Below are 14,985 nucleotides of genomic sequence, written 5' to 3' on the forward strand. Positions count from 1 at the left end.
GATGTTCAGAACAAGCGTTCTCAGAACATTCATCGAGCAAATCGGAATGTACCAGTGTTAGCGGCCCAGAGGATGAAATAAATAGCCAGCGAATGCACGCTGTGTTTAAAAGAGCAGAAATGTCCGGAAAGCGAAAATGTGGCGTTACTTTTATCATCCGCACAAAAATTGTCGGTAATGTCACAGTTATAAGTTTTCTGCTGAAACTTGACCGACTGAATTAAAAGTTTTTCAAGTGGGTGCCAAGGCAATAGAATATCATTGATAATGAGGCAACTGACAGACTGGTTCACCAAGGGTCTGGCTTCACCAGAGTCAGCATTTAAAGTCGAGCCATCCACGATCAAGCCTACTTTGAAGGATGAAGGTACAAAGATTCATGCAGTCAAATGGAGAAATTCGAACCCACAAAAGAGAACACCATTGCCGAAATTTGAAAAGATCTGCTGATCATGGACGCATGGCAAGCAGAAATCTGTCTGAATAGTCGTTTCAGAGGATAGTACAGTGGCCTAATGCAGGAAGCCTGGGTGTGTGAAGCTGCTACTATCCATACTTCTTTAACCAAGTCCAAGCTAAGCCCTGATTTATCGTTGTTGGTAAGACATTCTTTCGATTCGGTATATTTTCGGTTTATGTGAGAGCACGTCATCGAGTCGTAGCCTCTGGATTGAATTTGAGAATATTTTCTTATTTTTTATAAAATATTGACACCTACTTCTGTGGAGCAATCCTTGGGTGCGGGGGGTTCGAATGACTTCATTTGCTCCGCCTTCGCAATTTCCTTTGTGATACTGGACTCGTGGTTAACAATTGTTGACTCGGGAAGATCCGCCGAATTAATAATATTGAGAAAAAGAGGAGCTTCTTAAATTTAATGAGTATCAGAGTTTTATTGATAAAATGCTTTCAAAGCCTATTACAAAAAATAATTAAATAATACATAAATTAGTGATTACATAATTTTAAACAAAGAAAATATTTTTAAATTTTAGTATAGTGTCGCGGTCGACTTCACTTTCAATTCCAATACGTTTTAGGTCATCATCCGTCATAGTGAACAACACTTCCAAATCGATCTGGAATGAAATCAGAAAAAATCGATTTTCATGTGATTAAACGTAGAGTTTCTTATTTTAGAGAGACATGATGTTTAGACTTAATCATAGCCTAGATTTAATAGTACCTCTTCTCTTTCAAATTTTTCAATGTAACCATTAAGTCCAGTGTCTTTCAGCAAGGAGGCTAACGAGACGGGTGCATTCATAACGTCATCCTTGAAGCGAACAGATTTCAACTTCTTCGGCTTCAATCCTCTTTGTGCTCTGAGAACTGGATGTAGATTAATGTAATCAGGGGGTAAAAAATGGTCGAGCCTGCGTTGCCGAATATGCGCTTCCAGGCTAGAAATTTTTAAAAAATTGAGATCTGGGAAGATCTAGTTAGTTAACTCTTAAATTTTAGACTTACCCCTCATGACTTGGTCGGGGAGGCCTGAGAATTGGCGGCGGCATTAATGTAAAATCCACGTCCACCACGGTATCATTTGGGTCAAAAATTGTACTATCGGCACAGGCTTTTTGCACTGCTTCAGGTGGCGCCCTTTTGAAATTGTACTCTTTCGGGGCATTGAATTCGATTGGGGAAATATCCGGTGAGTGCATGTAGAATGCGTTCCTTGTTGGGGTGAAACTTCGACGCGAGGGTAGTATATTGTGAAAGTTTGTAATATCACGTAAGCGATCAACACTTGCACAGATATCAGGAGGAAATTTGAATTTTTGTCCATTTGTTGGCGTCACAATTGCCGAGTAACTTCCTGAAAATAATCGGTTCATTAACATGAATTAAATCAATTAAAAAAAAATATACTTACTTTTTAGTTCAACATCCTCCATTATTCTGACTCCGTAATGTTGAACTGATGTAATCGTACTCATTCCAATGAAAATTTACTAATACCAAAATGGGGAATACTTTATTTCAACAGTTATTCTGTGGCGTTTATCATACCGGGAAATCGACTGAAATGACTAACCGGTTATATTGAACAAAGGAGAATTTAATGTAGAAACTGAGCGACTGAATGTGAGGTAAAAACGATTATGCGAGTTTGAGTATTAATAATCCAACGGCCTAGAACTCTTACCAATACATGCATGTTCGATTCGGGTAACCGATTTGAAAGAGTAGAGGGTGATAAAAAGGTGGCACAAAAAATCAGTTCGATCTGGCATCCGTAGTTATAAGGATATGACTGATTTGGCTAATTTATTCTTTGTAATTTAAGCTGAATATTTTTGTTTATTCTTGAGAATGACCTTCTAAAACTCTTATCAATACTATTACATAAACCTCATTTAACTGAGATTACAACGAAAGGATGAACCATCTAAATCAGAGATAGTCCTGCAGTTATGCAACGCACTATAGTTGCTATGACTTAAGGCTTCATCTGTGAAATCTGGTAGAATGTTAAGGACTGCCTGCTTGAGGTTATAAATTCCAGTATGTTTCTTATGAGATTTAATCCTTCCTTAGGTCTTCCAGATATTTGGGGCATAATACGAGTTGTAATGAATTCCGAAAAGGCCCCAGAAAAAAAAAACAAGTAGCAAATTTGTTGCAGGACTAGTGGATGGAGTCCTTTCAGGTGACTGTTTGCTAGCCAGTTCGGAAACCAGTAGGTTACAGTTTATTCACGAGTTTTGGAGAACCATGTAGAGAACTATCGGACATGAACTTCGGCATGATAGAAATGAATTGTTCCATAATGGATGTCATAAATACGCATCATTATCAACGGCGCAACAACCAGCATCCGGGCTAGGCCTGCCTTAGTAAGGAACTCCAGGCGTCCCGTTTTGCGCCGAGGTTCACCAATTCGATATCTCTTAAAGTTGCCTGCCAAAGATGTCCATATTCCAACAGTTTTTTCATCGCTTGCCGCAGAGGGAAAATCTAATCTGTTGCTGATTTGGCTGGAGTGATATGGGCCGATGATACTCTGGGTGTAGGCGACTATTCGGCCTAGCAAGATAGCGGAGAATATCTTATAGATAGTATTCAGCAATGTGGTTCCTCTATAATTGCTGCACTGAGTGATATCTCCCTCCTTATGTATGGGACAGATGTTGCCAGTCATCAGGCGTTGATCTGCTGTCCCATACCCTGAGCGTGAGTTGATGAACCACTTAATGCAGTTAGTGGCCTCCATATTTGACCAGTTCGGCTGTAATTCCATCGGCTCCTGGCCCCTTAAATCGATGGATAGCACAGACAGTTCCTTCTATGCTTGGTGGCGGTATTATCTATCCGTCGTCTCCAGTTGGCGGGACCTACAACTCGCTGATATTTTGCTTGTTGAGCAGTTCATCAAAGTACTCAACCCAGCGCGCCAATATGCATATTCCGCCCGAAATTAGATTTCCCCTTTGTCTGAGCAGGATGAACATCATTCTGCTGACTTGTTGGTAAAGCTCCCGCGTTTGGTGTGGTTGCTCCCTGTACTTTTCGAGTTCAGAGACTTGTTGGTTATCCCAGGTTCGATGAAATCCGTGATAGGTCTCTGCGCGTGCCTGCGTTCTTTGAGAGTGCAGCATTGCCCGGTATGTAGCATTCTTCCGTTCCATTGCTAACTTACATTTATCGTTGAACCAGCCGTTCCGATTTTTTTTGTGCGACTGGGGCTAAGTATGTTTGTGGCTGTATCAATGATAATGTTCTTTACGTGGTTGTGAAGATCATTTGTTGACGCTTCATTTCCATGACCTTTCGTCACTTACGCCTGATTACCGAGGCGATTTGAGACGATATTGTTATTCGAGTTCGGAATACTATGTCAACGAGATAGTGGTCGGAGTCTATATTGGCCCCCAATATGCTCTGATATTCATCAAAGTTGAGAGGTGGCGGCGTTCGATTTGAACGTGATCAATTTGGCTGAAAGTGGTCCCGTCCCGAGAATTCCACGTATATTTCTGCGCAGACTAGGTATTTCCAACAACCATTTCGTGTGACACTGCTAGGTGGATAATCCGCAGTCTGTTGTGATTGGTAGTTTTATGTAAGCTATGGGAACAAACGTGTCGGCTGTATAAGGGCTCTGCCCCTGCTTGGCTGTTAAAATCTCCAGGTATGATTTTGGTATCATCCCTGATCCAGGCTTCGAGGGTCCGCTCTGCTGCCTCGCAGAGGGTATCCTTCTTCAGCTCCGCAATCTGTTCTGTAGAGACATGAACTATAATATTGCAAGCTTTTGCATCAGCCCCATACTTGGATAGGGTATCATCTAACTGTTGATGTTGGTTCAACAGGCGTTTCCTAGGTTTTATGCTACATCGTGTATAACAAATATTGCTTGTAAATAATAACATCCAAACAAGGTAAATAAATGGACTTGAAATATATCACTATCAAGATTTTCAGAAAAAAAGAAACGCAAGCATACCGCATACCAGTATAATAGATCATTTTAAGACCCGTAGATTGTAGTGAACGATAATTTGAAAGCGCATAAGTTAAGATCTTGCGCGATTAATACTATATGGGCCCAATAATATAAGGAGCTGCTGCTACACACTTTCTACACATTGAAGTAGTAGAGATTCTAAAAACCCTCATCTCACAATTTTAGCTAGAAAAATTCAAGACGGAAGCATAAATGCTTAGGAACATCAAACTGCTATGTGCACTTTAAGAATTAGAAACTGGTTTCTAAATAATCAAATCAATAAAGCGATGGGCTAACCTAAATAATATTAAATATTACTCCGAAATATCTTATCCTAAAAATTTCAACAGATTTAAATAGAGTTGTGTCCGGATAGCTGCGTGGTTAAAGCACATGGAAGATCGCGGTTCGAATTTCACTGGTGGCAGTGGAATTTGTATCGCGATTTGACGTCGGATACCAATCGACTCAGCTGTGAATAAGTACCTGAGTCAAATCAGGGTAATAATCTCGGGCGACCGCAATGCTGACCACATTGCTTCTTACAGGGTACTGTAATCCTGTAATGTACCGTTACGGTCTTGAATGAAGTGCTCTAACACACTTCAAGCCTCTTATCCAATATGGATTGTTGCGCCAACGATTATTATTATTATTATTAAATAGAGTTGCTAATTAATTAATTGGGGCTTTGCGATACTTCGGCTCCCATAGCTTAGATAGGGATACTAATGATAACGGACTGCGCATTATTCAGTTAGCAATATCGAACGAAATGGTTGTTGGAAGTACCTGGTTTGCGTGGAAAGCGGTCCACGAACATACGTGAGCCTCTACAGATAGGACTACTCAGAAGCAAATTGACCACGTGCTGATTGAACGCCGCCACCTCTCAGCCTTGATGAATGTCAAAACATATAGGGGGACCAATAAAGACTCGGACCATTATCTGGTTGGCATAGTGCTCCGGGCTACAATACCACCTACAATCCCCTCTGACAATCAGGTGAGAGTGAATACTGAAGCCATTCACAACACAGACCTCCGTAACACTTATAAGGAAGAAACGGATGCCGCAATAAAGGCAGCTAACAGATGTCCTGGAGATGGAGCATCAACAAATGATCTTCACAACCACTTGAAGAGCGTTAACATTAATACAGCCACAAACATATTTGGCGTCAGCCGCAAGAAAAGTTGGAACGGCTGGTTTGACGGTGAATGTAAGCTAGTTACGGAACGGAAGAATGCCGCATACCGAGTAATGTTGCGTTCTCAAAGAACGCTGGTGCGCGCAGAGACCAATCAAGGACTCTGTCGAACGGAAAACCGACTTCACAGATGGAAGAAGGAAGCCTGAGAGAACCAACAGGTCTGTGAACTCGAAAAGTAGAGGGAGCAACCGCACCAGACACGGAAGTTTTACCAACAAGTCAGCAGGATGAAGCCTTATACACCTCGATGTTCATCCTGCCGAGACAAAGAGGGAAATCTGATTTTCGACAGAATGGGCATATTGGAGTGATGGGTTGAGTATTTTGATGAACTGTTCAACAACTAAAATATCGGCAAGTTGGAGGTCCCGCCAACTGAATACGACGGACAAATGCTGCCCAAGCACCAAGCATAGAAGAAACAGTCCGTGCAATCCACTGGCTTAAAAAAACATAAGTCGCCGGGAGCCGATCGAATTAAATATGGAGGCGACCAACTACACGAAAAGGTTCATCACCTGATGCTCAAGGTGTGGGACAGCGAATCAATGCCTGGCAACGAGGCATTGTCTGCCCTATACATAAGAAAGAAGATTTCACGCAGTGCAGCAATTTTAGAGGTATCATGTTGCTGAGTACCATCTACAAGATATTCTCCGCTATCTTGCTAGGTCGGATAGCCCCATATGCCCAGAACATCATTGGCCCATATCAACGAGGCTTCACTGCAGGCAAATCAATAACAGATAACATTTTCTCTCTGCGGCAAGCGAATTGGAAAACTGTTGGAATCTGGATATCAATTGCACTATCTTTTCATCGACTTCAAAGCCGCCTATGACAGCATAGCCAGGGTAAAACTGTACACGGCCATGAGAGAATTCGTTATCATCACGAAATTAATAAGACTGACTAGGCTGACTCTGACCAATATGCGAGACCAGATAAAAGCAGCAGAATCACTCTCAAGACCATTCAACATCGACAACCGTCTAAGACAAGGGGACACCCTCGAGAAAGTGATTCGCAATTCAGACGTAAATGCGAGAGGCACCATCCTCTTCAAGTCGATCCAACTATTGGCCTACGCTGACGATATTGACATCATGGGAAGAACAACCCGAGATGTACAGTCTATCTTCATTTAGACCGAGCAGGCAAGACAAACTACATGGTGGCAATGTCAGCACCAAAAACCAAAGAACCAACAACATCGAATCGCATTGGTCAAACGAAAACAATAAAGATAGGGTCGAAAATTACAACCGATAACAGCTATGACGATGAAATTCGCGCACGGTTGTTGATAGCCAACGGAGCCTATTTCAGCTTACAAAAACTGTTTCGCTCGAAACGTCTCACCATAAGCTCAAAGCTCTTACTGTACAACTATGACTATGATCTTGCCAGTCCTCATGTATTCCTTGGAAACCTGGGTTCTTAGCAAAAAAAAAGTAAACTCTTGGCCGCGTTGGCGAGAAGAATCCTCCGAAGAATTTTTGGCCCCTACATGCAGGTGGACTATTTCGTAGTCCACATAACGAAGAAAACTATGAGTGATACCACAATTGCCTGGCTGTGGATAAAATCCAGCTCAACAGGTTGCGGTGGGCGGGCCAGTTAATCCGTATGGATGAGGATAATCCACCCGGGAAAGTCTATAAGGGCAATATCTATGGTAGAAAAAAGAAGACGAGGCGGACCCTGCCTGAGATGGCGCGATGGCATAGGTCAGGACGCCAGACAGCTTTTAGGGATATCAAATTGTTGGATCTCGGCGCAAAACCGAGGTGTCTGGAGTTCTTTATTAAGCCATGCCTAGACCGGATATTGTTTCTTGCGCCGTTGATAATTATATACACTGGAATAGTCACGCCAATGATTACCTATGGGGCGGTACTTTGGGGAGAAAGAACTGAATTCAGCATAATAGCCAGGGAGTTACACAAACTCCAAAGACTGGTTTGGGTATGTATCAGGACATCAGGACATGCCCAACAGCATCCCTGGAGCTGGGATTAGCTCCTCTGCATCTCCATATACAGATGCAGGCAAGGGGGCGATCTTTAGAATGGTCGGGAAATCATTAGAATGGCAATAATACGGGGAGCTGCTTAAATAGAAGGAAGGTTGATATTCCTGGATCGTAGATATTCTGGGTTCCAGCTCATGTTGGGTTAGAAGGCAATAAGGCAACAGACGAACTAGCCAGGTAAGAAGCAGGGACGCCGCTACACGTTTCCGACATTTATGCAAAGTGGGTCAAGGTACCTGGAAGAATACTTAATACGAGATGTCAAGTTGAAATACTTAGACGTAGGGAATCAAGAACACTATACAGAAGAGGTGAAATTGCCTAGTCAAGCCTTGAAGTTTTGCGGGACAAAAATATAACGTCCGGTGGGCGGGGTTTTTCAGTCAGGATCGCAGCTGCGTTTTGCGCATCATCATCGGTATTGGCTCCCATTCGGTTGATGTGGCTAGTGCTTCTGGCTGGGTTTGATACAGAAAGGCAATCCGAATAATGTTGCAATGACACTTATCAATTTCCTATTGTATTTAGGGTATATATGTGTTGGCTATTTACTGTCAATAGCCAACACATATATATATGCTATTGTTGGCCAGAACTAAATTTTTTTGAGGGATCCTAAGTTATGAGCCGCTACGGTCAAGCCGCTTTGAGGCTGAGGTGAGACAGCATCTGATGAGTTGCCTCTTACCTTTTTCTATACTGTACATTGGAAACGGTGCATCGTGTTGTTTTTTAAAATATATTCTTAAGAAAATAGTTTGTTGAATTTAAATTTTGTGTTTAAATAATAAAAAATTGCAATGAAATATGTAAAATTAACGGTAAAATAAGAGTAGATTATATGAATATATTGAAAATTTCAAATTAAACTGTGGATATCTGGAAAACTGAGAAAGATATCGAAGAATCGAAAATGTTGCATTATTTTTGCCACATTTTCCCCAATTCCGTAAAACTCTGTCATAAAGTCGCTTCATGGAAATAAAAATTGTAATAATTGGTTTTTTAATTAGTTTTCAATAACGTTTGGGGAACCCCAGTCAAAGTACATAAACATTCGTTGAACTGCCAATTTTAGAAAAACTTTTATGCATGTGCAAACCCACATACGACCGAATTAATTGACAGCTGTCAAGAAAACAGATCAAAAGGTAAATCCCTTGAAAAAGTGGAAGTCGCAGATGCCAATTTCTCGGTAATTCCCTTTATAAATTTTCATTGCTGAGTTTAATTTGTTCTAAAGTTATGTGAACTGCTAGATCGAGTTGCAGCTGGCACCAGTCACTTGCATTTCTGACGTTGTGTCATTCGTGCAGTTCGCCGTCTCAACTTTTGAACTTCGATGCAATATTGCGGTCACGGCAAAATTTCAGTATTTTTTTTTGGGCTGTGTAACTTCTATTGTACATCTACTGCAACGTAGTGCATTTTCGTAATAATCATGACAGTGGTATGTGCCCTAGATTTTGTCTTTGTCTGACCCCAGTGTGGAATGTTTACTTTCCCATTGCAGAAAGATGATTTTAGCGATTCGTACGAGTCTCCCAGTGGCCAAAGGAGCCAAGAAGAGGAAAATCTTGTGATATTTTGTAAGCAGATGCTTAAAACACGTGTATTTAAGGGAAGCTACCAGGAGCGACGCTACGTTGAGAGTCTACAAGGCTATCGGGACCTGATAGTCCTGGACAGCTGCGAACATGAGCTGAAAAACGATTTGAAGTACATTCACCACAGAATTTCAAACTTCTACAGAAATCCGGAACTCTGGTTAGGGGTAACGCTGCCTGACATGGTCGGTGCTCCGGCTGGTACTTGCATTTGGACTGATGTCGAAGGCAACCCATTCGGAAAGTATTGGTTCCAAATTAGGACGATTCGTTTCAGGACAAACGAAGTATACATAAAGGTGAAACCGCTGCGTTCGGTCAGTGGCGATGCACTGTCCACTGGCAACGTAGGGTCTCAAGCCGAGAATGATCATAACATTTCAATGGAAGGTTTGACTAAGGAGAATATCGTCAACTTGCTGTTATCATGGAAACGGGCTATTAGCACTGGCCTAATGAATTTCCTATGGAACGATATCAACAGGGAAAATATCGTGGCTGCAATCAGGTTCACTTTTTTGCTGTTCTTGTCCATTTTGGCTGGTTCATTTGAGTTAATAAAGCATTTAGGTGTTTTTTCGATACGACTTTTCGCCGAGGCGCGCTTGCTTTTACACACGGCTACGCCGATTATCTTGAAGATAATCGAACTGTTAGGCAAAGTTATCGGTGGCTTCTATATCCTCATAGCTATGATTTGGCGTGATCTAACTGGTTCCCGTGCTAGAGAAGTACCCAGAGGGTTGGCACCGCCAAGGAATCAGTATCAAGCAATCTCTAATAGACCATTTTATATAAATAAAAGAGCATTTTAAATTATTCACGAGATCATTTTAAGTAAATGAAATTTTTGTATAAATACGCTTACCACTATAAGTTTAAGTATATTGGTTGTCACGTTAACATGTTTACATACATAATTATGTAAATGGATCTGTTTTCCCTTTTTGTATAATGTGATGGAATAAATAATCACTGAAATGTGGGTAAAAGTTGTTATTTGACTGCACACAGCAGATTCTGCAAAACAGATGAAGTGATTGGGGACACGGAGCAAAATACAATTTTATAATAATGTTATAATGGATGGCAATTGGGTTGGAAGCGTGATTTTTACACAAGGGACTTTGTTAAGGTTTTATTAGCGAACAGTTTCCAGTTTAAAAATATTTTATTTAATCCGTTCGATAGCTCAGGACCATGAGTGCATGGCTTTCCGATTTGTTTGGACTTTTTTCTCTTACTTCGCTAACATGGTTTTTCCAAACAAACTGATTATCAAGTACCAGTTATAAATGATTCTACCTCTGAAGGATTTAAATCGTGAGTTCTTCATCAATACAGCCGGCTTACCTCTAATTTGGTTGGTTTAATCTTTACATTCATCATTTTCTCCGAGTTTACTTTAAATTCCAAAAATATGTTCAGATTCACATAAAACATGAAACTAATTACTGACTTGCTGCTCAACTCACTGATTTTTCTCCATGTTCCGTTTTTGGTCGGGCATAAATCTATTGGAAAACCTTTAGGCAATTATCTTACGCCGCGCCGTATTTACGGCAAGAACACGCATTACAATCACGTTACTTACACAAAACTTGAAAAGCTCACAGATTATCAGCAAAAAAAAAAAATTAATTCTAAGTTTAGATTTTTCATCGATAGATAGATTCATAGATAGTCATGAAACGGTCGAATTTCCGATATTCATTTTTTCCCTGTTATTTTGTGGATAACATTTTATGTAGTAGTATTGACAATGGGTTTAGAAGGTCCGTCTTTAAGAACAAACAATTTCGTTTTGCTTAGATTACAATGAAAGATTAAGCCAGTCAGATTAAAGGTTTTTTTTAAAAGCTGGAAATCTTCAAAAGACTAACCTCAGGATTCACGATCCTTAAGAGTGTGGGATTTTTACCCGCTAAAACCACCTCCCGCCAAATTACGACTGAGATTTCCCCATCCAGCAGCTTTCTTTGCATATTTAAGTTTCGTATTTATTGGGAGAATACCCTGCGGTCCACCCTAACACTTTGATTGGCTTCGCTGAGCTTATATCTTTAAGCATCCTTTATGTTAGCAAGTCATTTGGCTTTATTCTTTTCAGTCGTCTTATTATATTAGCGATATCAGTCAATTTTCCTGTGATCGTAGTGGGTGGCTATGTTTAATTGCTTGGTCTTTGATCACTTCCTTAATCAACTGTACTTTCAGGCTCCTATGCAGGTTCTCATTACGAATGAACCAGAGAGAGTCTGCTATGCTTCTAAGCATTATATTTTTTAACGATTGTATGACCTTCAGATTTGATTCTTTGGCGCAGCCCCAGAGCTGGGTGCCATACCTCCATATGGGCCTTAGGATCTGCTTATAAATTAGTAACTTGTTATAGATGGTCAGCTGGGAATTCCTCCCCAATAGCCAGCACATCTGGCGGCATCTGACATTTAGCTCGTCCTTCTTTCTTAGGATGTGTCTATTCTAGCTGAACTTAGCATTTAGTGTTATACTCTCACCTCACTCGCCTGTGGCACATCGTGTCCGTTTATGATGATGGATTCTCTTTTTTTTTGTCAAGTTAGTGTGCGTTAATTTGCTTTTGTTTAATTTTAAACGAAATTTTTAAATTTGTTGGACCATTCTACAATCTTGTCAACAACTGTTTGTAGCTTTATTATTGCTTTTTCCGCAGTTTTACCCGTGGTAAGGATAACAGTGTCGTCCGCAAATGTTGCTGTTTTAACTTCTTCACAGCAACAGTGTTGGGTCCAAGGCATTGGCCTGCGGTACACCAGTTGCAATTTTTTTCAGCCCAGAGTAGTTTCCCTCGTATTTCACTCTGAATAGGCGCTCTTAACAATTTATACAACAGGCCATGGTATCACATCTTATTAAACGCCTTTTTTCCATTGCATTTTCTATGGGATTCGTGATTTTGTGTTGGATTGTGGAATGCTTTCGCGGAAATAAAATTGGTTAGGTGGTATTAGATTCCGATCCACAGCGATTTGCTTCAGTCTCTTAAGGAGCAGCCTTTCGAAACGATTCGACTCTATTTGGCTCCTTCCCTGGTTTGGGGACCATTATAACCTCGGATACTTTCCATTGTCGGCGGGCGTATTTTAATTTGAAAGTTGGATTAATTATTTGTAATAATTTGACTAGACCTTTTTTGGCAATTCTTTTAGTATTCTCCCTGTAATAAGTTCATAGCCAGGTGCTATGCTAGGAGGCACATTTATTTTAATTTCTGTCCTCAGCTCATTTAGTTTTACACGGCATATTGGATAATGGTTCACTTTTCTGATTGGGGTTAAGCATGTAGACGCTTGTGTATCTATAGGCTGGAAGGTACTTTCTAAATGCTTCGAGAAAAGATCTGACTTATCCTGTGCAAAACGAAACAATTGCTCGTTTTTTTTTTTGGTCAATTAGGTGGAATTTATTGTCTGGGTCTTTTTAGATCTTTCGCGGCCTCCCACAGAGAGTAGCCTGTGTTTTTTGTGCCTTAAGATTTGAGATATATCTGCTGACGGACTCCGTTTCTATATTAGTTAATTAAAGTCTTTAGCTTATTTGCTGTTTTTTTGTCATAGTTTGTGACCTCTACGCTTCTCTTCAAATACAATGCTTTTCATGCTTTTTAAATACTACCCATTTTATTTGTCTATTAGTCAGCCTGGGAGGATAGTATTTTCTCCTCATTTTTTCGCTGATCAGCATCATCACTGGCGAACGATCGGACATTATGTTTTCATTATTGACAACATGGATGTATTCTTCTGAGAACCCCTTAGTTACAAAGAACTCAATGACATCGGGAATTTTTGTTACGTTAGTCGGTCAGTACGTAGGCTTACCGCTAGAATAGGAATTACACTTTTGTGCCCTTTCTGCTTCAAATAATGTTTTGCCTCCGGAAAAGTTAACCTAAATCCTCAGAATCCATTTTTGCGTTAAAGTCACCTCTTAAAATAGAGGAGCTTCCGCTGAACTGGAAGAGTCGAGCGAAATTTTCGTTTTTAACACCGGATCGAGGCGGATAGTATATTGAGGAGATCATCACAACTTTGTTAAATAGTTGTACACCAACAGTCACAACCTGCATTTTTCATCTTCAATTTTCCGCCCTTCGTCGTGTCTTATATCCTGTTTAACGATGATTGTAGTAGTATTAAGGATTTTCGTTTCTTTTATTTATTTCTTTACGTCTTAGCTTCTGTAAGTCTTTCGCTACGTCACAGCCTCTGTAATTAGCTGGGTGTTGGCTCTTACAATTTACACATTTTGCCGGGGAAGCTCTTTTGTTTGGACATTTTGATAATTCATGGTCACCAGTACATTTTACACAGTTTGGATTCCAATTACAATACCTCTATCTGTGATTGAAACCTTGGCATCTTTTGTACTGGGGTATTAGGTCGCTGAATTTTCTCAGTGTTTCTATTTTGCACTTCATATTAAGGATAGCTCTTAAGTTGTGAATTTTGTTTGGGTCTTCACTATTGCCGAACGGAAGTATGAACAGTGGGAGTCCCCGCTTACTGATTATCATTTATCCCTTTTCATTGAATTTCTTTTTTCTTTTTCCAATATATTCACAACGTTTGGATGAAGCCTTATACACCTCGATGCTCATCTTGCCGAGGCAAAGAGGGGAATCTGATTTCCGACAGAATGGGCATATTGGAGCGATGAGTTGAGTATTTTGATGAACTGCTCAACAACCAAAATATCGGCGAGTTGGAGGTCCCGCCAACTGAAGACGGCGAACAAATGCTGCCACAACCAAGCAAGGAAGAAACAGCCTGTGCAATTCATCGGCTTGAAAACCATAAGTCGCCAGGAGCCGATGGAACTACAACCAAATTGGTTAAATACAGAGGGGAGCAACTACACCAAGCGGTTCATCAACTAATGCTCAAGATTGGGACAGCGAATCAATGCCTGACGACCCATTATCTATCTCAAACATAAAAAGGGAGATATCAGGCAGTGCAGCAATTATAGAGGTATTACGTTGCTGAGTACCATTCTCCGCTATATTGCTAAGCCGGATAGCCCCATACGCCCAGAGCGCCATATCAAAAAGGCTTCACTCCAGGCAAATCAGCAACAGATCAGATTTTCGCTCTGCGGCAAGCGATGGAAAAACTGTTGGTATCTACATGAAATTTATAAGACTACGTCGATCCTGACCAATATGCGACGCCAGATAAAAGTAGTAGAATCACTCTCGAGACCATTCAACATCAACAACGGTCTAAGACAAAGGACGCCCTATCATACGTCCTCTTCAACCTGACCCTGGAGAAAGTGATTCGCGATACAGACGTAAATATGAGGGGCACCATCCTCTTCAAGTCCACCCAACTACTGCCCTACGCTGACGATATTGACATTATGAGAAGAACAACCCGAGATATGCAGTCTATCTTCTTCAGATCGAGCAGACGGCGTGAGATCTCTGGCTGCACATTAATGAAGGCAAGATGAAGTACATAGTGGCAACGTTAGCACCAAAAAACGAACAACATCGAATCGCACTGGTCAAACGAAAACAATGACGATAGGAGACTACAACTTCTCGACCGTTGAAAATTTCTCCTATCTAGGGTTGAAAATCACAATCAATAATAGCTATGACGATGAAATCCGCCACGCTTACAAAAA

General features: G+C 40.8%; 2 protein-coding genes across 3 annotated transcripts; one reads left to right on the forward strand and one right to left on the reverse strand.

The window, feature by feature from the left end:
- Positions 1–868: 868 nt before the first annotated feature.
- Positions 869–2,099, reverse strand: LOC119655490. The gene is made up of 4 exons (XM_038061391.1): positions 1,877–2,099; positions 1,471–1,819; positions 1,187–1,403; positions 869–1,079 (listed from the first exon to the last, which is right to left on the reverse strand). Exons 1-4 carry the CDS (start codon positions 1,938–1,940, stop codon positions 966–968), a joined length of 744 nt encoding a protein of 247 aa, XP_037917319.1. The 5' UTR covers positions 1,941–2,099; the 3' UTR covers positions 869–965.
- Positions 2,100–8,769: 6,670 nt separating this feature from the next.
- On the forward strand, positions 8,770–10,300 carry LOC119655663. 2 transcript variants are annotated; one of them, XM_038061648.1, is made up of 3 exons: positions 8,770–8,897; positions 8,962–9,152; positions 9,216–10,300. In XM_038061648.1, the coding sequence occupies exons 2-3, from the start codon at positions 9,144–9,146 to the stop codon at positions 10,122–10,124; spliced, it is 918 nt and encodes a 305-aa protein (XP_037917576.1). In that variant the 5' UTR covers positions 8,770–8,897; positions 8,962–9,143; the 3' UTR covers positions 10,125–10,300. The 2 variants fall into 2 exon arrangements, with proteins under 2 accessions (XP_037917576.1, XP_037917577.1); XM_038061649.1 differs by having other exon boundaries at positions 8,812–8,897; positions 8,946–9,152.
- Positions 10,301–14,985: the final 4,685 nt, after the last annotated feature.

This window comes from Hermetia illucens, chromosome 4, assembly GCF_905115235.1.
Source record: "Hermetia illucens chromosome 4, iHerIll2.2.curated.20191125, whole genome shotgun sequence".
NCBI classification, from domain to species: Eukaryota; Metazoa; Arthropoda; class Insecta; order Diptera; family Stratiomyidae; genus Hermetia; species Hermetia illucens.

Coding starts and splice junctions, on each gene's coding strand:
- LOC119655490 (XM_038061391.1), bottom strand. CDS start 1,940: ATGAGTACGATTACATCAGTTCAACATTACGGAGTCAGAATAATGGAG. Junction 1,820..1,876: donor GGAGGATGTTGAACTAAAAA/GTAAGTATATTT, acceptor GATTATTTTCAG/GAAGTTACTCGGCAATTGTG. Junction 1,080..1,186: donor AAAAATTTGAAAGAGAAGAG/GTACTATTAAAT, acceptor ATTTCATTCCAG/ATCGATTTGGAAGTGTTGTT.